General features: G+C 41.4%; 1 protein-coding gene across 1 annotated transcript in view; it reads left to right on the plus strand.

Moving 5' to 3' along the window:
- ryr2a (ryanodine receptor 2a (cardiac)) overlaps positions 1–24855 on the plus strand; it is a 162231-nt gene that overhangs the window by 40574 nt on the left and 96802 nt on the right. Inside the window, exons 2-5 of the mRNA XM_047338421.1 lie at positions 9186–9305; positions 10331–10435; positions 23320–23394; positions 23704–23782. Coding sequence (XP_047194377.1) covers positions 9186–9305; positions 10331–10435; positions 23320–23394; positions 23704–23782 — 379 coding nt within the window. The remainder of the gene's footprint in view (positions 1–9185; positions 9306–10330; positions 10436–23319; positions 23395–23703; positions 23783–24855) is intronic.

Consider the following 24855-nt stretch of genomic DNA (forward strand, 5'->3'; position numbering starts at 1 on the left):
CCTTGCATCCCTTTACTGGTTGCCAGTAAAATTCAGGATTCATTTTAAGATTTTTTAAATAACTTTCAAATCTCAATGTTGGCTGACCCCTACTTACATTTCGCAGCTCTCGACTCTACAAACCCAATCGCACCCTGAGATCGGCCAGCCTGTCCCTTGTTAGCTGTCCCTAGGTCAAGGCTGGCTTCTCATGGTGACCAGGCTTTCTCTGTCAGGGCCCGAGGCTCTGGAACTCCCTGCCTGATGCCATTCGGCTCGCCAACTCATTACAGATCTTTAAATCACTGCTCAAAACATATTTTTATCGGAAAGCATTTTTAACATTTGATTTATAACTCTGGTGCTACTGTGTTGTTTGAACTCCTTTTATTACTTTTTATCTTACGTTTATTGCATCTACATTTTATGTAGTTTCTTGAATGGGACAGCTTTTACTGCCTATGACAGGAGGTCTTAGTTAAAAATAGGCATGGAGGTAATGACGTCTGATCTACTGAGCGGGCCACATGGCTTTTATAGCACTGCAATACAAGCCAGAAGCCAGTCAGATTTACCTTTTAGCCCCAGCGTAGCCTCAGGTTCGGCTTTTAACATTATTGTGATAAAAAGGCTGAAACACCTGACAACGCCATGGTACAGCTGAAGATTATTATTTTCATTATAACATATCATAATCCCAACTGGTCGAGGCAGATGGCCGCCCACACTGAGTCTGGTTCTGCTTGAGGTTTCTTCCAGTTAATGAGGGAGTTTTCTCCTCTCGCCAAAGAGCTGCTCATTGTGGGAACTGCTGGGGTTCACAATGATTTTTAAGGTCTCGACCTTAATATGTTCTGATCTGTTGCTTAAAATTGAATTGAATTAAATACCTTTTATTTGTACTCATTTGTTTCTTGCCATATGTTTTGTGAAGCACTTTGTAACCTTGTTTAGATAAGTGCAATAAAACAAGTTATCATTATTATTATGTGTCATCCCGAGGAACTCACACACAGTAGTTTATTTTGTTTCAGTCCCACACACAAAGACAAACACACAAACACACAAAGACACACACTCACATCCACTAAAAAGCAGAGCACCAAATGTGGGTTAATCCACCTCCAGCAAATGCACTATTTTCCCTCTATTTAACATTAGATGAAAACTGCAGTGAGCAGCTGGTGAAGGACATTCCTGAACTTTGACTTAATGGGACACTGTTTTATGCTTTAACATACTGACATACAGCAAACTTTAAGAATCACACTTTTCAAATGCCTTGAACTATTCTTTTAAACATTAGGTTTTCTCATTCTCTCTGTGTCAGAGGATGATTTATCATTGTCGTGCTGTTTTATCCTGATCCTACTTGTCTATCTTTGGCTTACAGACAGGTCTCTATCGCAGCACTCGTCCTCTCTCTCTCTGTCTGTCTGTCAATTTGTCTTTACCTGTCTGTCTCTTTTTCTGTCTCTGTATGTCTGTCGATCTGCCTGTCCCTTTTTTATTTTTTCTCTGTCTGTCTCTTTGTCTCTGTTCATCCGTCTGTCCATTTGTCTGTGTCTGTCTGTCTCTTTGTCTGTCTCTGTATGTCTGTCTATCTGCCTGTCCCTTTGTTTTTCTCTGTTTGTCTCTTTGTCTCTTTTCATCTGTCTGTCTGTTTGTCTGTTCATCTGACTGTCCATTTCTCTTTGTCTGGCTGGCTGTTTGTCTCTGTCTGCCCCCACTGTGGTCATATTTAATGTCTGCTCTGACTGCTACTGTTGAATAAGCTGTTGTGCAAGATGCTGTGTATTCAGCTCTGTGCTGCTGTCGAGTGTCGTTCTGATGAGCACTGACCCTGCACTTTAATGTGCCTTTTGTAAGTGTGCGCACATTTCAGTTTTTTTTTCCCCCGGTTGCTTTTATGCTTGTGGAAACACTTGTGTAGAGCTGTGTGTACTTCTATGTTTGTAAGGACCTGTTTGAGTTATAGACCTTATGGAGGAAGGACATTTTGGACAAGTGAGGACATTTTGTCATCACAACTTCAAAGAGCTTTGTTTAGGTCCAGGGATAGGGTTAGATATTTAGTTGTGATGGTTGGGGGTAGGTTTGTGTTGAGATGCAGCTTTGAGGGGCACGGGCACAGGGGGAGAGTGCTAGAGAGGCTATAGAATGCATTATGTCAATTAGTGTTCTCACAAAAATGTGTGTGTGTGTTTGTGTGTGTGTGTGTGTGTGTGTGTGTGTGCGCGCGCGTGCGCGTGCGTGCGTGCGTGCATGCATGCAACTGAAAAAAATAGCTTCCTCTTCCCACACACACTGAAATATACTTATAGTATACAATATCACACACACACACACTGTGGATACTTACTGTATTTGGACATATATTTAAGCTCATACAGTCTGTGCTAGTATTTTGAAACATTGTAAATGAACACCACCTCTTTTTTAAGTCTATTTTCCTACAGAAAAGCATGGGCTCTTTTCATCCACTGGTTGTGTGACTCTCTGTTATTCTAGTTTTCTTACCCTGCTATAGTCCTTTCCTCCTTTGCAATGTTAGTCCGTTGCTAAATGCATCACATCTAACACAGCTGCTTCATGGTGGAAGCCTTTAGATAGCGATCTTTGCTTTGGATACTTGGGAGGAGTGGAAACAATGTGTGAACTCATCTCATCACCTTTTCATTCAATGTGGTTACTTGTTAGCAAACAGCCCTTTATTTCCACATCCATCATATGAGTGGTGTTTGTTTGTACTTCACGGTGCTCCCTCTCTTGTAGCTCTGTGTTTGGTCTCCACCACCTACTGGGAAACATCTAAATGTCCCACTTAGTTCACCAGCTGCTCATGGCTGTGTCTATGTGTTTGTTGCTGAGCAGGTATAGGACAGCGTTTCTCTGATGTGGCGCTGTGAGAGCGGCGACAGTGAAGCAGAACAGCAGAGGTGTGGTTCAGACAGATAAACAAGCTGAGACTCACTATAAAGCTGAGGGAAGCTACTGATTCAGCTGATAACTGCAGTTTTATCACTTCCATCATCATATCGTAATTTGGTATGTTGCTATAAAAATGTCCATTTTAGCCACACAGCAACTTTCTTAGAAGACCTATGGCGGTCATGTAAATGATGACAAATATTAAATACGAGGGAGCTGCACAATGAAATTAACAGTGCAGAAATCTGCCATTGATTATTGTACAAAGTTTATGTGCACAGAATGATTGAGAGCAGACATTCTCCGTAGACGCACACAAGGGGCCTTTCTTAAACCAGACCCCGCCCGACTCCCACTCTGCCGTCACACTCAGCTGAATACAGCTCCTTCTTTAAACTGTAAGGTATAAATACAGTGGCAAGGACAAGTTTCCGTCTGTATGACTGGAACGGTTGCAACCACTCCTAATAACGATTACTTACAAATTAAAGTCACTTCCAAGCTTATTTGTTGTAATTTTTCCTTTTTATCCGATATTTTTAAGCTGCTTGGTTTTTGCAACAGTGCCTCAAAATACACAACACTTTCTGCAATCAAATGAAAACACCAGAGAAGGATTTATATGATCGTAAATAAAGTGTAACATTGTTAATGTCTACAATAATAAACGTCTGTCTTAGTTTGAGCACTTTCTAAGTAAATGTTTGGATTGCTTGTCACTCAGATATAACATCTGTATGGAGTGCGTTGCACGGCAAACACAACACATGTGTTGGGTGTCACTTAGAGGTTCAGCATATAAGATTCAGGTTAAAGGGATCTATTCGCAGAAATTGAATATAAAATAATCCTAGTGTGTTTTATCTAAATTGTAAGAATTGTTGTTTTCTTTACCCTGAAAAGGGCCCTTTATATATAAATACTTTATATTTACATCAGGAGCGGGTCCTCTCTATGGAGGCCACCATGTTTTTCCAGACTGGACAAACTAAACACCTTTTGAGTTTTTATGACAACTGAAGGCTTCCACAGATTCTCTTTTATGTTTATAAGGGGAGGGTGAGGTGAGGGCTATTCACCTGCAACATGCAACTTCACCACTAGATGTAACTTACTTCTACACGCTGAACCTTTAATGTTCCGTACCCTCCCTGCACACAGAATGGAGGGTGTTCGGAGTGATTTGAGAAAAGGACATGGTTATTAGCTGACCAGTGTGTTGTGTAGTGACGGATAAAGTTGAATGTTGTGTTGGTCGTGTTACAGATTTTTGAGCTGCTTGAGACTTTAAGACCCCTGTGTGTGTGTGTGTGTGTGTGTGTGTGTGTGTGTGTGTGTGTGTGTGTGTGTGTGTGTGTGTGTGTGTGTGTGTGTGTGTGTGTGTTTACTATATATGTTGGCTGATTGATGTTACCATTAGAAGGGAGCTGTGAATCTAGTGTGTGGGTCAACACGCAATGAAATTACTTAGATTTATGATAATTGAGATTTAACACCACAAAAAATCAGACAATCGCAGTAGCTAGAAACAAGGCCACAGGTCAGTCAGATATGTTTCCAGTCTGCACCAGACACTTTTGCTGTAGGTGTGCACATGTGTTCCCTGTGTATTGGATGATTATTAACATTTCAGGGACACTCAATAAAGTTTAACCTGCAACTAATTTGGTAGAATTGCTAATCCAGTGTCATCTTATTCACAAGCTGTGAGTGTCAGACGGTGTGTGTTTGTTACACCATTCAATGGATTTTTAGCAAAATTTTGCCGTCTCAGCAATTTCCTGTACGGATAGAACATATGATCAGGGTTTCGATGATTTGGGGAAAAGGAAAGCAAAGTTAAAAAACAAACTGCATTTTCCCTTTAATCAAGTTGTGGTTTGTAATCTAAACCACAAACAACCAATTAGAGTTTGTAAATTAGTTTGCAGGACGTATTATTGAATGCAGTCTGTCTCTGAGTCAGCCCCTAGTGGTCATTAGAAGACATTCAGCTTCAGCCCTCAACAATTATGGTTTCCACTTTAATGACTAGATGAAAGTTACACACTCGTACTACAAATCTACGATTACGTCATGTGACTGACAACTGCTGCTGTGGTTTCTATCACTCCGTCTGTGTCTATCTCTTTCCCATTGATTCCCTTTATCATTTTCTCTCTCTCTCCATAGAAGGCTGGAATGCAAACCGCTGCTGACAGACACCAGACGTCTTCATGCAGGGAGCAGTTCCTTTCCATCTGTGTATGTGTATGTGTGTGTTTGTGTGAGTGTGTTTGTGTGAGCCATAATAAATGTCACTGAGGCATGATTCTTGGTAACGATAGCCATAGTAGACAGCTCAGATACCTGACCATTTGTTATGTGTGCATGTGTGTGGGCAGGAGAGGGTGAATGTGCCAGACATTAGAAGTGTCATTAAAACATTATACTGGTTTCTAAAGAAACCTTACATGGATCTGCGTATCTGTGTGTTATGGTTTTCCCACAGCTCACATGTCTGAATCAGAAACACAGGGACCATTGAATTCCCGATGCAGCTTACGACAAGTGTTCCCTACTTGGAACCATATAACACTGGATCATTTTCAGTTTTACCTACGAAAACACTTTCTGCTTCAGACTGCAGCAGGCCGTTCACCAGAACTGTCCCCTGGGAGAGACTTTGTCCCCTCCTACTTTGTTGCCATTTTCTAACCACATTGGGTCTGTTCACAGTTCTTGTGGAGAGAGCTCTCAAGAATCACCCTGCAGAGGATCTCCTGCGGTGTTCTCACATCAGCTCCTCCAGACATTCTGTGGAATTTCTTCTAGGGGACTGGCCAGAGAAACCCCGGGGAAAATTCCGAGGCTCTAACTTGGACCTTTGTGTTCACACATACAGCCCCTCCGGAGACTGTCCTGGGATTGCAGTTTCTTTCTTTATTTGACATGGTTCATGAAACTCTCCAGATGGTCCTGCAGAGTTTTGTATTGTGGGATTGTTAGCAATAGCATTCATGCCATACCTTTTTGATCAATTGTTGGAATTTCTCAGGGCACTAGATTCTGGGTAAATGTTCTGCTCAAAATGCTGACATGGCAGATGGTAAATATAGACCAGTGCATTATATATTAAATAGAGAGTGCATGAAATGCAGACTGTGGGTGGCACAGTAAGATTTATTTGGGTATCTCAACAGAAGAGGCGTTGGTAGGACGGATAAGTGGTTGGACTCTGATGGGGAAACACTACAGCTGAGTAGAGTTTCAAAAAGAGCTTTAATACAAAAAGTTCAAAGAAGGCGTTGAAAAGCGATTGTGCAAAACTACTGGTTCTAACAAGGATGTACTAGCAAATAAAGTGATGCTGCAATGAAGCGTGGCTGAGAGGGCTGGCCTGAGTGTCTTTGTGGTCTTGACTGAAGGATAAAACTTGTGTGGGGAAGTCGGCGGGAGGCGAGAGCCAGAAGCCACGCCCAGCTGCACATGAATACAGGAACAGGCAATGATTGGGTACAAAGGACACTCAGGGAGGAACTCCAGGAAGTGAAATCAAAAAAGAAACAAGTGTCCACAAGCATCTTTCTGAAAAGTCCTCTCTGATCTGTCAGAGCGTGGCACTATCATGACAGCTTGTCATTTTTCACTGATGCTAATTTGCGCATCACTGTGAACACACCATGCAATATGATTCTATCAGGGCAAGAAGATCTGATGACACTGATACCACCAAGAGGAACTGTGAACATGTGCTCTTACACTCTAATTGCTGGCGTGACACTGGTGATCTGCCCTCGTAAAAAGAAGTTTTATTTTGATGTTTCTTACCATTTGTATCGGGTTGTTTAACTTCCCGTCTTTGTCTTGTTGTTGTTGTTTGACCTGCCCTCATGTGATTCACCTGTCCTCAGTTATCCCTGCCTCCCTGTGTATTCAGTCTCTGTGCTCCCAGTCCTCTTTGTCATCTGTCCATCTCCCCCTTCGTGCTCCTGTTTTGTTCCTGCGGTTTTCCCTTTGTGTTCTTTGAGCACATGGACTTTGTTTGCTTGACTACATGCCTACTGCTGACTGTTAGCCCGTCTATGAAATACTCTTCACTGCACCTACCTGCCTTTGTCCTACATCTGCACTACAGAAATCATGTATGCTACTCCGTCCAGAGCCTCAGCAGTTGGTCAATGAACTGATTTATCATTTGACAGAAAGGTAATAACTAAATCTTTCCAATGTTTGCAGGCTTTAACAATTACAACATTTTTGTGTTGTAGACAGTTTGTCACATCCTCGTAGCCTTTAGGGGAGCAGACGTCTTTCACTATTTTCTTACATTTTTAAACAAAACTATCAAGAAAATGATTTATAATGAAATGAATTGTTAGTTTCAACTCGAGATATGTCATGATGACGTCATTCACCACTGGAGTCGTACTCGCAACAGGTTTTTATAGGAGGGACATACCAACAGAGATCATCAGCTGATCAGTGGTTTGTGGTATGTGAGTGTTTTCAGTCCAGTCCAGCTACATGAGAGTCGTACTGGGATGTTTCTGGTGGTTGCTGTTTATGCACCGGGTTCCCTCCTTGTCTTTGTCTGGGGTATTCTTTGAATTCCCTCCATGCATCACTTGATCCCCTGGTGCCCCTGGACCAGAAGACATTTTAGAGATTGATTGCGAAGTGGCCACAGTTGTAATTATAGAGGCGTTGTCAGCAGTGGTAGAATATGTGAGGAGGTAATTTTGTATATCAAAGCAATCTAGCTGTAATCATAATCGAAGATTACCATCCACAATCACGATCTACGGTCCATCATCACAGTCACGATTGTTGATCAACCATCCCGATCATGATCCACCATCACGATCTGTGATACATGATCCACCATCATGGTCACGATCGGCAATCACAATCCACCATCTCGATCCACGATGTGACTGCTGCAGCGATCCTGGATCTGCAAACGATAAAGCACAAGGGCTCCGTGAAGAAGAAGTCATGTTTGTAATAATACTATTGATGAGACAATAATCTGATGAAGAGGAGGAGGATTGTAGATATTAAATATGAGATGTGTAATTATAAATATAATCTTATGGTTCCTCTGCACCCTTTATAAATGAGATGCTGTTCCAATTTAAGACTAGGGCTGTGATGTAATTGTGGTGATGCATGGGATTTCATAAGGTTTGTGACTTCACCTCTGGAAACCACACATCACTTTCTTTGTCCAGCTTACAGTTGTCTGCTGCTTCAGAATGTTTCCTTTAGACAGTCACTTGGCATCGTAAAACACTCACAGTGTTTATGGGCATACAAACAGATGTATGCTGATTAGATTAAGCTGCTGTGATATGTGAGCAGACATATTTTTAATTGATTGTAACACTCTGATGTGGGACATGCTGTTATGCTGTTACTGTGACTGACTGATAAGCAGCTTATCGTAGCCACATGATAGTACACACTGTGAGTACACAGTGTGTGTGTGTGTGTGTGTGTGTGTGTGTGTGTGTGTGTGTGTGTGTGTGTGTGTGAGACAAATCAAACATTGCTAGTCTGTTGTAATGCCACGCTCTGTAATGGATGTAAACTGCAACTGGTTGATTGAGGCATACAACCAAAAGACATTAATCTAGCAGAGGTAGAAACAGGACAAAACATTTCCTTAAATGAAAACTCAGTTTAAATCAGGAACTATGTGACCAGTGAAGAAGTTATGTTCACATTCCTTAGACTCATTATGATATTGCAGTGGCAACAAAATGAACAAAGTGAACTGGTTTATTAATTTTCTCAATTCAAATGGAAAGCCAACATGCCGATGTCAGATGCACGCCTGTCTACAAACCAAACAATGTATCAATGTAATCAAGTATGTAAATGTAAACAAAGACAAGAAGCCTGGTTCAGACCAGGGTTTCACATCCAGGTGTGAAATGCCATAGTGTTGGTAGTGAAATAAAAAACAAGTTTGGTTACGTTAATGAATTGATGAGCGATGAACAGGCTGCACCTGCAGTGGTGGCAGTGGAAAGGTGGGACATGGCTTCAGCCTCAGTTTCAGGATTGTTGGATACCTGGCATGTAGACTCTACTGAGAGATACTTACAGTGTTGCCTATTGGATTCAACTTCTTCCTCCGGAGTCAACACATGTTGATGAAGATGATGAGAACCCTCTGTATTTATTAGCAGCTACAACAAGCGACGCAAAATGTCTCAGTGATTCTGGGTTAAAAAATGCATTGACCTCTAACTTCTATCCTGTCTGTCTGTCTGTGTGTGTGTATCTAGGATGATGAGGTGGTCCTACAGTGCACCGCTACAATCCACAAGGAGCAACAGAAACTCTGTCTGGCTGCTGAAGGCTTCGGAAACAGACTCTGCTTCCTTGAATCCATCTCAAACTCCAAGGTACTGATACAAGCTTTTATTATCTCCTACCTCATATCTCAATACCGCACATATGACATGCACACCATGTGTGTAAGTAAGGTGTGTAACATTACACTTTCTGCCATTTGGGTGAGGTTGGGTGAGGCAAAGTCCATGTACTAACAAGTACTGATGGATGAATGGACACAGGACTTCCACCGAGGATACAACGCTTTGGATTTCATTTCACATATTGATTTAGTTAAATTTTCAGTTTATTTTTATTTTGTATTTGTTCTCTCCTAATAAAGTACCCCATCTACTTACTGCTTTCTAATGCTGCAACCACCTTTTCACGTGATGACTTGACACACAAAGTCAATACGAGGATGCGAGGAGACGTGACCGTGGTATTTGCATCATGATGATGACACATGTGCGAATGCAGGCGAATAAGAATGACCTGCCCAGTCAAATTACATATCCTCACTTGGAGAATGTGGGCAGTGCAGGATGTGGCACCAATGACAAGCCAAGTGTGGTCAACCACACAAACTTTGTTGCAATTTGTTAAGGCTGTGAAATCGCAAGTCACTGTTCACAAAGGCTGAACTCCACACATGCTGTAGCTGTGCTTCACCACAAGAAGTGAATGTTTTATTCGCCCCTGCACCGGCACAGAATGGAAGTGAACTGGAGGCAAAGATTCTCCACTGATACATTCGCTTATGATTGACCGTGCCCTTACTCAATACAGCCAAAGTTGCGTGAGTGACGCAACTAAAGAATTTGCTTCATGTTTGGTTTGAATGCAGCATAACAACTGCACAGCAAACCCATGTTTATACAAGTATTTTAAATTTTTTAAAAAAGACGTCTAACCAAAGACATTTAAATCCATGAAGTGTTTCTACTCTGTTGACCCCACACCAATGTGGGTCACCTCACCAGATGAAGAAATTCTGAAGAAGAAGTTACTGTCCTGTGTAAAACGTGTGTCAAACATGTAAAGATTAAGTCAACAATAAGTAATGAAACATGTGTGTTGTGTCCCGTTGTCTCAGAATGTGCCTCCAGACCTGTCCATCTGCACCTTTGTCCTGGAGCAGTCACTGTCAGTACGAGCCCTGCAGGAGATGCTGGCCAACACAGAGGAGAAGGCTGACGGGGTGAGCGTGAAGACACAGAGACACACACGCACACACACGCACACACACACAGAGACACACACACACACAGACTGGGAGATGACCAGTAGGTTGTGAGACACCAGCACAGAGGAGGTGGTGATGGACACAGTGACAGTGAGTCTGTCGCTCTCTGTTCATCCTGGACAGAATCATCCACACTCTTCCTCGTGTCACATGGTTCCTCACTGGCACTGATCCCTGTCCACCAGGCGGCTGTTGTCATTACACTGTATCAACACTGTGTTTCCAAACAGTTCCTCAACAGTTATATTAGAGAAGTGGTGTGATCCTGTTTGTGCAGCTGCTGTCCTGAACACAAAACACTTGACTACCGGTGTTTGTTTGACTGGCATCGGTCATCACCCCATGCTTTCAGTTATTTAATTAGAATTAAGCATTTTTACTTTAGAATCAAAGTTTTATTTGTTAATTGTTTTCAAGGGTCATGTGTTTCTTTTATTTCTGAATTAACTGTATTTTATCTATTAGAAATATATCTTATGTTACTTGCTACTACTAATGCTGCTTTATGCTACTTGGACTAGCTACTGTGATGGAATGGTGGAATTACCAAACCTTCAAAACAACATGCATAAACTTTATTTAGATCATTGTCAATTTCAGAAAATAAAAATAGACATTAACAAATTTCAAAACAGATTGACTCCACAATGTTTACATCAAGATAAAATGTTTTTTTTGTGTAACTGAACCTCTCGCACTGCACTGATTGGAGTATTGATCACGGTAAATTTTGAAGAGGCATTGAAAACCAACTTTCCTTCAACTTTGCTGCAGTACAGAGAAGTAATCACTCGTTTCTAAGCATCAGTATCCACACTGCAATGACAATCCATTCAGCCCAGTTTGCTTTCTCTGCAAGATCCACATTTTCCAATTATACAGCAGAGATTTAACTAGCATTATAAATTAAATGAATGAACACATTTTTTTTTAATCAAACCTGAGTTGTTTGTGGGTGTTATTGCAGCAGTTTACTCTGTCAAACACACAGCACTTGCAAACATGATTGCATTGCTATGTAGCAGGGGGGAGAACTGGTTTTTGGGCCATATATGACTTGCAAGACAATTCACAAATGCAGAAAAAGCAACTCAGACAAACATAACATTTTCTGTGTATAATAACATAAAACATAAACAGAGTTGTTATGTGTGATCACTGACAAGCATCATGGTGATTGTCAAGAAAAGTAGATCCCAAATGTTGTGCTTTTAAATAGAAATTAAGAAATTGTTATTTTCTGTTGAAAAAAAAAAAAATGTAATCATGTCAGTGCCTAGTTTGTGGGGACGTGGTCCCAGTGATGAAAAAGACCAATCTCATCACCGTTACAGTTGGAACATGCAGCTAAACTGAATGAGTTTAAGGAGAAATTATCTAAGATTAAACTAATGCTTTTCTGCATTAGTGTCCAGCAACCTTTCACAACACCACATTCTGACAGAGACAATGTTACACAGGCTTGTTCTGTGGTGAGTGAGCTTATGGTTAAGAAGCTGAACCCTCATTCAGTAGGAGAATGAGGGTTCTCACCTTGTTGCTGCTGTGAAGCTGCTCGAACCAGACAAGGTCAAATTGTTCCAAAGTGTCAGTTTTTCTTGACAAACAGTCACAGATAAATGAGATGGAACAGTGTTGAAAAAAAACACTGAAGGTTAATGCAGGAACTGTCCCGTCTTTCTCTCTGGCATCAGGCATCAGACACTTTGCCAAAGACAACACTTCCAGCCATCTCCTCAGAGCGCTGTGATATGTGTTTAATAATGTAGTTTGGCCCTGGAATGATGTTTGAAGTGCTCCTGATAGGAACAAGGTTCCCCACCTGTGGTTTATAGCTTTGCCTTTTGTTTCCCATTAAGGGATAAATATAATTTTTAAGTAAAAATTTCAGCCACAAGGTTGTTAAATTTTATCACCTGAAAGAGGAACTGGAATGAGCAGCTTAAGAGAACCTGTACAGAGCCGCAGTGCAGATGTAATGTTGTGGCGGAGGAGGATCTAATGATGAGATGAGAAATTTCTTCATGACTCATGTTTTTTTTATTTTTATTAATGAAGTGGGGGGGAGGGTTATTAATTTCTCCTTTCTCACTGTCAGCAGGCATCAAGACCACAGCGGAAGATAAATGGTTGTTGATGATTAATGGATGACGAGCAAAACAAATACATTTGTCGTCGTTCTGTTCTCTCGTGCTGCTCCCTCACCCATGCACATCCGGGCTCTCTTATCCACACTGACTATTCAGTGAATGTATTACTCAGGGATCAGATAAACACCACGGAAATACACTGTGTTGCACCTTCTGTGTTACTGTTGTATTTGAAGAAACCTCGGAATTACCTCGACCTTCTCTTAATGGAGTCTAAGCAATTGCATCTCAATTCATCTTCTTGGTTTCATATTGGATCTGTTCACATTTGACTCAGTTATATTAGAAAGTCTCCACTTTCTCACTGCTGTGAACAGACCTGACACTGGTGGCACTATTTTACAGTGTATCATCAGAGGACGCTGACCAATCTGTGTGTAAAAGATGGAAAATTGTATCGGTCAATGTAAAAGATTATAGTAACAGCCACAATAGTTACCAGGCTAGAAGTCAGTATGTTCAAAACACATTTATTCCCTCTGTCAAGCTGCTGCTGGTCAGTCAGAGTCACTTGTTACGTCTTGTCATTGGATGCTGTGAACACAATCAAAGGTCCAGACGACAGCATCACTTATATTCTAATCTGACAGGTGCCGTTGTCACCTTACTGTTCTCCCGGGGGGAAGATGACAAAATGTAAACTGTAGTTTCCGTCACACAGCTTGTCTGAGCACACCTTCCCAAGTCCTGTATATAGGTTCAGTTGTGGCTTCGTTCAGATTTCCAGTTCAAACATGAAGACACAATCTTTTATTTAAGTTACCACAGCGATGCTAATTTTGAATTTCATCAAAGTAAACAACTCATTAGCTCAATAATATAGAAGAATCTCTTCCAGATATTCCACCTTGACTTGCACTTGCCACTGTACTGCTGGATTACTTTGTAATGTGTGTCACAAAATACTAGCACGAAATACTCATTTCCCAGACTAGAGCTGACAGGGTTTCGACAGACAGGGTCCTCTGTAACTCCCAGCTGCTGGCGTTTTGCATCTCATGCAACTATTCTGCATCAGTGATTCTGATTTAACTGCATCAACTGGATCCTTCAGTGCTCCAGTACTGCAGTGGGTTATATAATGTTCATAGGTGACAATGCAGTGTGGAGTGTGATCATTCGCTGCCTCATACTAGTTACTTTTAAATTGACTAAGGCAAATTGACTTAGTATTTTAGAATATTTACAGAGCTGGTGTATGAGAAACTGTATTTTCAGCTGTAAGAGACATATGTCTTAGATAAAATTGAAACATCAGTGAATATGTCTCAACTGCAAGTGAAATCAAACACTGGTTCATCAGTGATTTTGAGCTGAGTGAAGGGAATATTTGGGGATTTGGAGAAGCTGGTAGTCAGACGAGCCTCATTTCAGATTAATATGTATTTATGCATGCAGGTCCATCATGTGTTGAGTCTAGTTTAGCATCAGCACATGATGTTACAAAGCATAAAGCAGTTTTACTAGTTTTACACCGATGCAGTTTTGTATGTTTTAGTCTCACCTTTAAATAGAAAAATTCACTTAAGCTTATCTGAGCACCCATGGGTGTGTTGGTCTTAAAATGAGGTGTGGTCAGTCGCTTTGTCGGTGTGCTGCAATCCTCAGGCAGAGGAAAAGGACAACAAAACCCTCCTCTGAAGTCAGTGCTGCAGTATTTCACTCTTATTTTAAGGCACATTATCAAGTTATATATATATACTGTATACTATAAACAACACCTGCAAACACAAACAGGTGATCTGCTCTTGTATAAAGTTAAATACTTTCCTCTGCAGAAACGTTTTCTCTTATTACAGGTGCAAGCTCAACTGGCTTTTAAAGGGAATAGAAGATGTCACTGGTTTGTTGCATTAACAAAGAGACTAACTCTGGAAACCATGAACACGGTGCATTTTTATTCACTGTTAATAAGCTGAGGTTGTTAATATAGATGTTATGCTAAGAGGCTTTCACAACCCCAATGTGGACTCATAATAGACTCCTGACAAAGGCGGGTCGGTGCAGAGAAGATATTATAATGTAAATAGACAGGCTTACAGATGGCAGACAAATCCAAACTTAAACAACTGGTAAACACAAGGGAACAGAGCAGAAGCCGGAGGAAACAGGGAAACTGAGCAGATAGACTGAAGCAGTGAAGGGAAAAACGAGGACTAAATACACACCAGGGCAGCAGGTTATGAGAACACATGCATCTAATTGGGGCAGGGTGATCACAAAAGGTGGGAAACATACTGGGACGGCAGGTAAAGTCAACAGCAGACACTGAAGGGCAACATTTCAAAATAAGAACACGGCATAATAGAGCCCAGAAAGAGTCACTGAAGCTGCTTTCAGACATGCACTGAACTCAGGATAATCTCCTGACATTCTCCAGAGGGGCTGCATGTGAGAGGCCACGGGTTTCCTCCGGAGTACCCTAGTTAAAACTCTGGATAATGTCCGAATGAACCAATGTAAGAACACACCAAGAGATCTTCTGGAGGACTAATCGTAAGTGAGTGGGTGTGTTGATGTTGTTTCTAACATGCAACACATGCAAAACTGAAAACCCCCCAAAAAGGATACAAATAATTCAGGACAAAAAGGCGGTGCCATGCATGTAGAAGACACAGAGATGTAGAGCGAGCTTTGGGTGATAATGGGCCACCCCGGTGTTGATGTGCTGTCAACAAAAACACATGATCTCCCCGGTAGAATTAATATCCTGCCTCTGGCTGCTGCACCAACCCTCACCTGCATACTTCAGAGATTTCTGTGTTGTTGTGAATAGATCTGAGCGCAGAATCTCCTGCTGCATCGTTCATGTACAAAGGGCAAACTCCAATAGAGCCCATAATGTTTATGATTTTATGAGAGGGATTTAACTTTCTAATAAACAGTTCTGCTTGCCACAGAACCCAGGAAGCCTCGATGTCTCAGAGGCTGCGTCATGTTTAGACTTAGTGTGGACAGTAAGAACCCAGAACACAGATGTGATATTGGTTAGGAAGAGAGAGGTTCACTGGGTTCACGATGTTCTGTGAGTCAAACCTAGTGGTTCTGTGATCGCTGATGGAAACAGTCGTCCTGTGTTAACAGGCGCACATTTCTTCTCAAACAACACATTGCTGTTGTGTTGCAGCTCTAAACAGCATCCTGCTTACACCTGACACCAACTACTGCACCCATACATCATTCTGACTGTGTTCTTTATTTCTAATTTCTGTTAAATATGACAATTAACACTTTGCACCTTTTAACCTTGAACCTTATAATTATGTTTCAGTGATTGCAAGTTTTTCTGTTAGCACCTTTAGCATGTTGCCTTGAATCAAATGTTTACTGAACAACAGCCACCTACCTGTCCAGTTCAATCAAATGATCCTGAACAGTTAAGAATATATTAGTTTTTTTTATAGGGAAAATATTCCTATTTGCTTTCTTCCTGAGACTGACAAGAGATGTGTCTTCAATCTCATAGTGTTTTGTCAACCAATTTCTTTTGCTCTAGCCTGAAACTGTTTCTGAGTTTCTAGACGTGGTTTGCAGTCTTTTCGCAAAAAGAAAAATCCTTGCAAACCTAAATGCATCACAACAAAATATGTGAACCCTGACTGCATTTATTATTCAGATGTGTCTGGAGCAGCAGCACAAACTAAATACAGGTAAAGAAGGCCCTGGAGATGCTGGTACCCTGACTGCTACACTTACTGTCCTCTGTGATATTCCATTATGCAAAGCACACCTACATCCTACAGGAGCTCGGTATTTGCATCAGATAGAAGTTTATATTTGCAAAAAATGCTGTATAGATGGCGTCATACTTAATTGTAAACTATAAATTTACATACAAAAGATTTCCTAGACACAAATGAAAGATAGGAATAGGAATAATCCTAGCTGGAGCTGCACACTGACCAGCTCCAGCTAGGAACTTGTTAACTACAGGATTTCCTGTTTGTCATCTCCGAACTATGACCTGGCTGTGTCACATGACTAAATACAAAAAACAATAAAAAGAAAACAGGAAATAGAAACTAAAGTGCATTACTCACAATCAACCTCTAGGGGGAAAACTACAAAAACTAGATACAAAGTTATACAGAGAATGACATCACGGTTCATCTTGAACTGAACCGACTTCCTCTAGTCTACAGGGTCTTGCATGTGATTACTGTGTCAGGTCTGGCCAAATTGCACCAATGTGGAAAAAGTGCAGGACCCGTAGTGTAGCTGAAATCACAAACCAGGACCGGGAAGTGGTTAGCTTAGCTTGGCTAAAAGAATCCAGGGAAACAGTTGAAACCGCGGGACCAAAACTTAAAAAAAACACCTACCACCATCTCTGACAAGCACCCGACTGCTGTCCACCAAGAAACTAACTCCCCATTCAACCACAACTTCAACCCATCGTTTGCTTTTCACACATGCACGGAAAATATTTTTTGCAAAGTCCTCCACATTATTCAGGCGAGAAGGCGGAGCAGCCGGGTGCAGCAGACAGAGGCAGGAAGTAACATATTAACTCGGCTGCGTGGATCACGTGATTTTCTTTACAACACACAGACACTGGCGTCAGATCTTATCACTGCAAACTCCCTGGACATCTTCGTCTATGTCCTCTACGTCTGTGGCTCCGCTTTATTACCCGGAGATATTTGATGTGTTTTCGTTTTTTCATTTTGCCACTGTCGGATGTTATAAGCACCATCAACCCCCACTCTCTCCCGGTGAATCCAGCAGGGGATTTTATACCAGGGGTTTATTTCTGCAGACTTTATACTAAGGGGCCAGGCAGAGAAAGTCCGCAGATAATCCGGAGGCTCTCACTCGGACATTTGGAGTCTCCGAAGTTCAGTGCATGTTTGAAAGCAGCTTTAGACAGGCCAGCTGTTTCCAGTCTTGATGCTAAGCTTCACATCAGTTCCCAACAAAAACACACGAGAGTGGAATCTGTTGTCTCATCTCTGAGAAAGCAAATAAGCACATTACCCAACCAAGCCAAATGTTACTTAAGCACAAAACCATGAATTTATTCACTTATCTGTCATAACCTCCTCATCCAACAGTCTCATATGTTGGATAGCTGTGTGTTTTTATGTGTCATTTGTAAAATGACTTTGACAACTTACTTTCTCCTCCTCTCTCTCATGTCCACACAGCATGTAGATGTGGAAATATGGGTAGGTGTGCCTCCACTTGCTGTCTGTGTTTGTCATCGTTGTCATCGTCCTTGTGTTGGCAAGTACAGTCACTGTCATGAGCATGAACAGTATGAGCAGACGCAGAGTTGCCCCATATATTTTATTGATATGAGCGAATCAATGTCATATCAACACCTCTTAGCACCAAGCTGATATAGAGTCAGTCTCTCTCTCTCTCTCTCTCTCTCTCTCTCTCTCTCTCTCTCTCTCTCTCTCTCTCTCTCTCTCTCACAAGCACACACACACACACATAGAGAGAGACATGCTTTCAAATGATCCATGGTCTCATCATTCTGCCGTGAGGTCAGAACCAATGAGATTATATCAACAGAAGATTCCTAAGCAGGAAAGGTTCCAGTTGTCGATGGCCAAAAATGGAGCCGCTCTCCCAAGCAGGTTCTGTTTCGGAGAGAAACACAGACAGAACTATAGCAGCCACTGGGAATTCGGCCATCAGGCAAACAGATCGACTTCAACAAACTCCAGCTGCATGTTTCAGCCCAGGAGAGCAAACCGTACAGGAACCTTGGAACGCAACAAAGCAGAGAGAACCCCCATTTCTTAGGGTGTGTTGAGGCTCCATTGTCTGCAGTTTAGAAGGCTGCACTGACATCACTTCCTCTACGTTTCACATCTTTAGTCGTCTCTTCAGGCCTTTTCAATGTGGAGCAGTGCCCGCTGAGCTACACTGAGTTGCTCACCAGGAAATAACAGAAAAGGTGTTCTCAGTCGTGCTCTTATTGATAGTTAGCAGTGTTGCACAGTGCCAGTGCTCACACCATGTGACAGAGTATGAGGGCCATTTGAAAAGTGGTTTGTTCCACTTGTGTGGCAGTCTTTTGAAGGCTAACCAAAGGAACTACCTTCTTAGTGTCGGTGATGATTTGTAATTTATGGATTGTCCAGTCCACTCACACAACAACTTTACAACAGCTCATTCATTCATTCATTAATATGTTTTGTCATGGTTGAATGCACTTATTGTAAGTCGCTTTGGATAAAAGCGTCAGCTAAATCAAATGTAATATAAACAAATGTAATGTTTTCCCATTCACTCGCTCATTCACTCAATTGTCAAAACCTTAGTTTCTAAATTTCTCACACCCTCCTTCTCACCTGCTCCCCATTGTCTTAGTAGCGCCACAGTATTAAACTAGAATGGCACTCAGAGTGCACACCTCCGCAAAGGCCCAACAGTCCCCTTCAATTCAATCAAGCTGCACCAAATTGAACTAATAGAGCACACCCATAGTTTAAAGATATCAATCCCCTAAATATGCCCCTTTTTCTTCCATCAAGATCCATGAATTATTTCCTGGTAAATCTGCAAAATGTCACAAAACGTTTGTCTGTTAGTTAGAAGGATTATGAAAAAAAAACCACTGGACAGATTACCATGAAACTTTGGTGGAAGGATGGAGAATGGGTCTGAGAAGAACCCATCAAAATTTTGTGTGGATCCAGATCATGCAGGGAGAATTTTGTTTCACCTAATTTAACATTTTAAATGAGTGTTTTTCAACATTTTTGTTGATTTCTCAGAGAATAATTCATGGATGTTAATGACAAAAATCAGGCCTGTTTAAGGGGCTGATATTTATACTAATGTGTGCATGCAATGTGGTGCAGATCCAAATAAAAAACCCAGATCAAGTAAGTCATGTGGTGTCATAAGTGGACAGTTGGGCATTGGAGGAGTTATGCACTCTTCTGTGTGCTTTTCTTATTTGTAAAATAATTATAATGGCCCTTGTGTGTGGATTGGACAATATATCTTTGAATGCATAAACGATCAGCTGTCAATAGCTGTTCCTAATGCTCACACTCAGAAGTGGGGCAGTGGCCTCAGTTATGAAACTATGTGTAGCATCCTTATGGAAAGTTCATGTGCACACAAAAAGACTAATGAGTTGTATATTGTTTATCTGACTGTGGTGTGACTGTGTGAATTGTGGCTTTTTTCTATCTGTTTATCTGGTTGTTTTCCATTGTCTTTGTTCAACTCTGGACTTGGACTTCAACAAGATCCCTTGGGTCCTCTGTTGTTTATCAGTAGCTGTTGACATGACCACATATCCACATGACTCCAGCTTGGCTGACACATTCCTGGAGTCTGAGGCACACCAAGGAAGCGCTAGTACATCATCACAACAAACCACACGTGCCGTCTTGCTATCTGAACTCTGTCCTCACAACACTCACTTAATACCACTTCTATACATAATCAATTATTCTTGTTTGCAGCAACATAATAGTTTGTATTGCTCAACCAAGACACACACACACACCCACACACACACACACACACACACACACACACACACACACACACACACACACACACACACACACACACCACACTCACACTCACACTCACACTCACACACTAAGCTAAGTTATTGCTTACTTGGCTGAGATAATGCTAAGAAGAGGACTTCAAATAGAAAACAACCGCATTGCACACCAGCATGAAGCATAAACTGTGTGGGGATATATGCACTGATGGAAGTGCAGCATCACACACCATGTGTTGACACTGTTTAGCCTGCTTCTCACAGCAAATGCAAATTAGCTGATCATCTTGCTATCTCCTCTCTGGTGATCCTGACCTCTGCTGTAAGTTCCCTGAAAGTTCACAAGTCAAGACTGATGCAGTCTATACGCACTCACAAGGGCTCTGCCCCCTCCTCACCTCCTTCACTGACAACTACATCTGCCTGTCAGCCAGAGGGCTCCTTTTCCTTCCCCCAGTCGATGCTGCAGACATCATGGAGCTGGCCACACACTTTGACGCCTCCACTCGCTCTCTGTATCCAGTGCCCACAGCCTCTCTTGAGGCTTGTCTCAGTGTCCACTGATCTTCATTGTTGTTAGGACCTCTATCAGATCTGACACTGTTCCCTACACTCTCAAGATGACTGAACCCTGATGAGCTGAATCATTTCTGACCAATTTCTGAACTCTTGATCCTTGGCAAAATACTGGATGAAGTTGTTGTCCATTAATTCCAGCTTCAAATGTACAATCAGTGCCATGCTGCCAGGACAACTCAGACAGTGCCTGACCTGCTAAAGATACAAACTTAATTTACAAACAACATAAACAGTGTTCTGTCCCATAAAGTACCTGATCTTGTCAATTCACATTCATTTTGTAATTTACTGCCTTCTTGTATACCATCTGCTTGACTACCATCCACTGAGGCCATGTTCCATTGACAAAGTCGCGGACTCGTCATGCAGAACAGCGGACGGGTTTTAGACTTTTGCACACTGAGGATCAAACCTGGGATCTCTAACAGGCCACTTACTGTAGCTAGCTACAGATGTGTGTGCTTGTCAAGCCGCCCCTGACTGTTCTGAGATCAGGAATCTTGCTCACATTATTTTACAGATACTTTAGAAAATTACCCCAACAGTCTTCTCTTGCCAAGCGTTAAGAGACAGCAGTTATAGATAAACAAGCAAATTACACTGATTTAGCATTTCTCTGTGATCTGCAGTAAGTTTAGGATGCAGATGATGCATAAGATGTGTGCAAAATAAGCAGGAGAGAGAGAGTGTGTGAGTGGGAGGTGGTGAGGCTGGCTACTGGAGCAGACCATGGACATGACAGCTCCCCAAAGGTGAAGCCAAAGCATCTTGATGGTGACTGGCTGCAGTATAGGTCATACACCCCACCTCCACCATGTTACTGAATGGAACATGAGCCACACTAAAGAGTCAAAATACACATTTATCATTTTAGGTAGTTCTCATCACACTATTATATGTACATTTTTCTGGCAAGCCTACTTATTTGATGATATAAAAACTGGCTGAAAAGTCATGATTGACAACTGAGACTGACTCGTGCTTGGTTAAGCCGGGCATTTGTATCGGCGGGACCTCGATAACACAGCCCCATCCCCCAATTGCTACAGCAAATACTTTGATTACAAATTTAGTGATCGACGGCGAGATGGCGGCATTCATATCTTAGATATTTCTTCTTAATTTCTGGAGAGTTGGAGGAAGTGGAGATGTGTCTTTATATATGGAGCAGAGTGGTAAAAGTTAGCAGTGATCTGATACTGTGATCTGTGTGTAGTTTGTCAGTAAATGCTACACCGCTAGGCCCTAGCCAGGTCCTTGTAGGCTCACTGCTTTCAAATGCCATGTGTAGCAGAATTTGTTTCACATATTTTTGTCCACCATCAATAGCTGCTGTCAAATATAGCAACAGGATGGTAGGTGACAGTGCAGTTCACTCATTTACACTACTCCTACCTTTGAAACCGCAGGATGAACTTTGCACTACTGTCACACACTGGTCTGCCGTACCCCTCTGAGTAACACTGCTCTCAGATGCACTGGGCTACCTCACAATTATAAGATAATTTGGTGTATCTAAACCTAATTGCTCCTTCAACAGTACAGAAAGTGTCTTAAACAAAGTGACAAACAACTGTCCAGACCTGCCTCTGTTACCCAAGGGGTTCCCCAAGGCTCAGTGCGCAGACCACTTTCTTTCATCGACAAAATATTTATTTTGGGTCCTCTAATCAGACATAATGAACTCTGTTACCATTGCTATGCTGATGATACACAACTGTACCTTCAGACAACACTTTTGTGAGCTGGTTAACTCGTGATGGAAGAAGATTCAGGAGAGTGATTCTTTCTATCACTCCTTGGTACAAATTTTCTTGTACCAGAAGGCTTATTGTAGTAATTCAGTTTTTTTGTTGTTGTTGTTTTTTTATTCCTATCGCCCATCACTTACATTTCTATCAGGTCTCATGTTCCGTGTTTTTATCTGTTTTTATCTTGACTGTATGTTTTACACCATCTTGTTCTGTGAAGCATTGTGTACCGGTGTTTTATACCTTCTTCTATAAAAAATTGATTTGTATTACAGTCTTTAACATTGAGATCAATAGTAATCAGAAAATTTACATGAAACAAAAACAGTGCTATTTGAACTATACAGTGAACTTAATAAACCTGACTAATGAATCAAACTCAGATCAGATGTACTGTATACAAACCTAGTTACCTGCAACGAATGTCAATTTAATCACATACTTAAACATAAAACATGGAACTAAATCAAAAGGATTTATTTTTTACATTAACTTTGCAGCCTGGTTTAAATATGTAAATACTAGAAATTATAACAAAATTACACCAGCAACTCAGAAAGTTAATAAATTAGAGTAATATATTGATGTTCCATCTTTTTCATAGAGCAGCTTTAAAAATACTATGTGTTGTATGCATTGATTAGTTGACGATAATCAACAGCACTGCAGTTTAGTATACTTGCATTTTTCAAATGATAGCGTATTGAAATTATGAAATGTAATGTAATTGTCTGTTGTTGCTGGTATTTCTGTCTCCGGTGTTTATATCTGTTTTGCTGTTTCTCCCTGTCTCTTTGTCCCAGTGATTTTCTGTCTTCTGCATTTCTGCTCTGTTTTTCCCTTCATGTTGTCAGCGTCTCTTTGTGTGTCTTTCAGACGGCCCAGGGTGGCGGCCATCGCACCTTACTGTATGGACACGCTGTCCTGCTGCGACACTCCTACAGTGGAATGGTTCGTGAACACACACACCTATATACTGTATAATATATTTATACTACTACTACTATCAGTATGGTGTTCCTATTAAATTATCTTCTGCATCTGAAACCGAATTGATAAAGATGAAGAAGCAAGAGTTGTTGATGTCAGGGTTCATCTGTGGTACTGCCCAAGTACACAATGATAAACACCTCTCAAACAACTGGAGAGCATGTTGTAAAGAGTAGTAATACAAGTTTGCTTTGATGAATTGTAGTTATTAGACATTCTAGTTGATGTGAGAGATTAACTGAGTCTGATTTATTGTGATTTTCTGTTTAGTACCTATGCTGTCTGTCAACCTCCCGCTCATCCACAGACAAACTGGCTTTTGATGTGGGACTGCAGGAAGATACCACAGGTAGGAGTCAAACTGATCTTGATACCTGTGTGGACTTCTTCAATCACAATGTTTGAATTATGTTGATATTAAGACCTTAATGAAGTATTCTAAAACCCCCAGATTGTTTTAAAATAACAAACCATTATTACTTTAAGTACTTTTCTTGCAAGCTGAGATCACATCCTGTCACATGACGCCCCCTCCAGAAGAAAAAAAACAGCATTACCAACCTTGACTGCCAGTGTAGAACTCAACCTGGATAATCAACTACACGCGTTGCTGACCCTGTTGTCTTCGGTAACAAGCTGTAATGCAGTTGTTGCATTTTACAATGTTACAACTGTTTAGATGCATAGGTGACAAGCTATTATTATTATTTTGTCCAGTGCATGCCTTCCTGTTTACACCAGCACGCACATGTCCAGTGTACATGAGTGGTCACGTTATATGCATTTTCGGGCGTGTTGGTATGGATGGGGATTAAAACTGATCCGGAACCAAAAATGTAGTAATATAGGTGTAACCTAAAAGGAGAAACACACGATTGTCGAACCTGTTCTGAAAGAGTCATCAAAAGATGCATATGAACAATAAATTACAACTTGGAGTGAGATTTTTCACAATACGTTGTTTTGGATTTCGAACCCACAACTACTGATCTGCTTCAGTTTCACAGTTCTCATCAGCCAGGTTTCCAAAAGCAACAGCAGCAACAGCTGCAGCAGCTGTTTTCAGTGAAAAGTAAGCCACTACCCTGTACGTCTACCAGCAGCAGACAGAGTTAGAGATGAGCTGTTGAACATAGCGGAGAATTCCGCTGCTACAGAGCCGGATATTTCACTCAGGAGGTGGTGGAGACCCAACACGGAGCTAAAACAGAGAGGAAATTCTCAGGAGCACAAAAACACTGCTCCAGGTGAATGATCATGGTGCTCTGTAACTACTGAATGTGAAACCATGTGGATCATTAACACTGTAACTTAGACAATCCCTGGTTTTTAAGCTGCTACGTGTCTTAAAGAAAGGTGGTCACTCTTAAGTTGCTAAATGAGACTACAGAGGTTGTTGAAAACAATAGACTCACTAGTCCA

Source organism: Hippoglossus stenolepis, chromosome 21 (genome assembly GCF_022539355.2).
Source record: "Hippoglossus stenolepis isolate QCI-W04-F060 chromosome 21, HSTE1.2, whole genome shotgun sequence".
Taxonomy (NCBI): Eukaryota; Metazoa; Chordata; class Actinopteri; order Pleuronectiformes; family Pleuronectidae; genus Hippoglossus; species Hippoglossus stenolepis.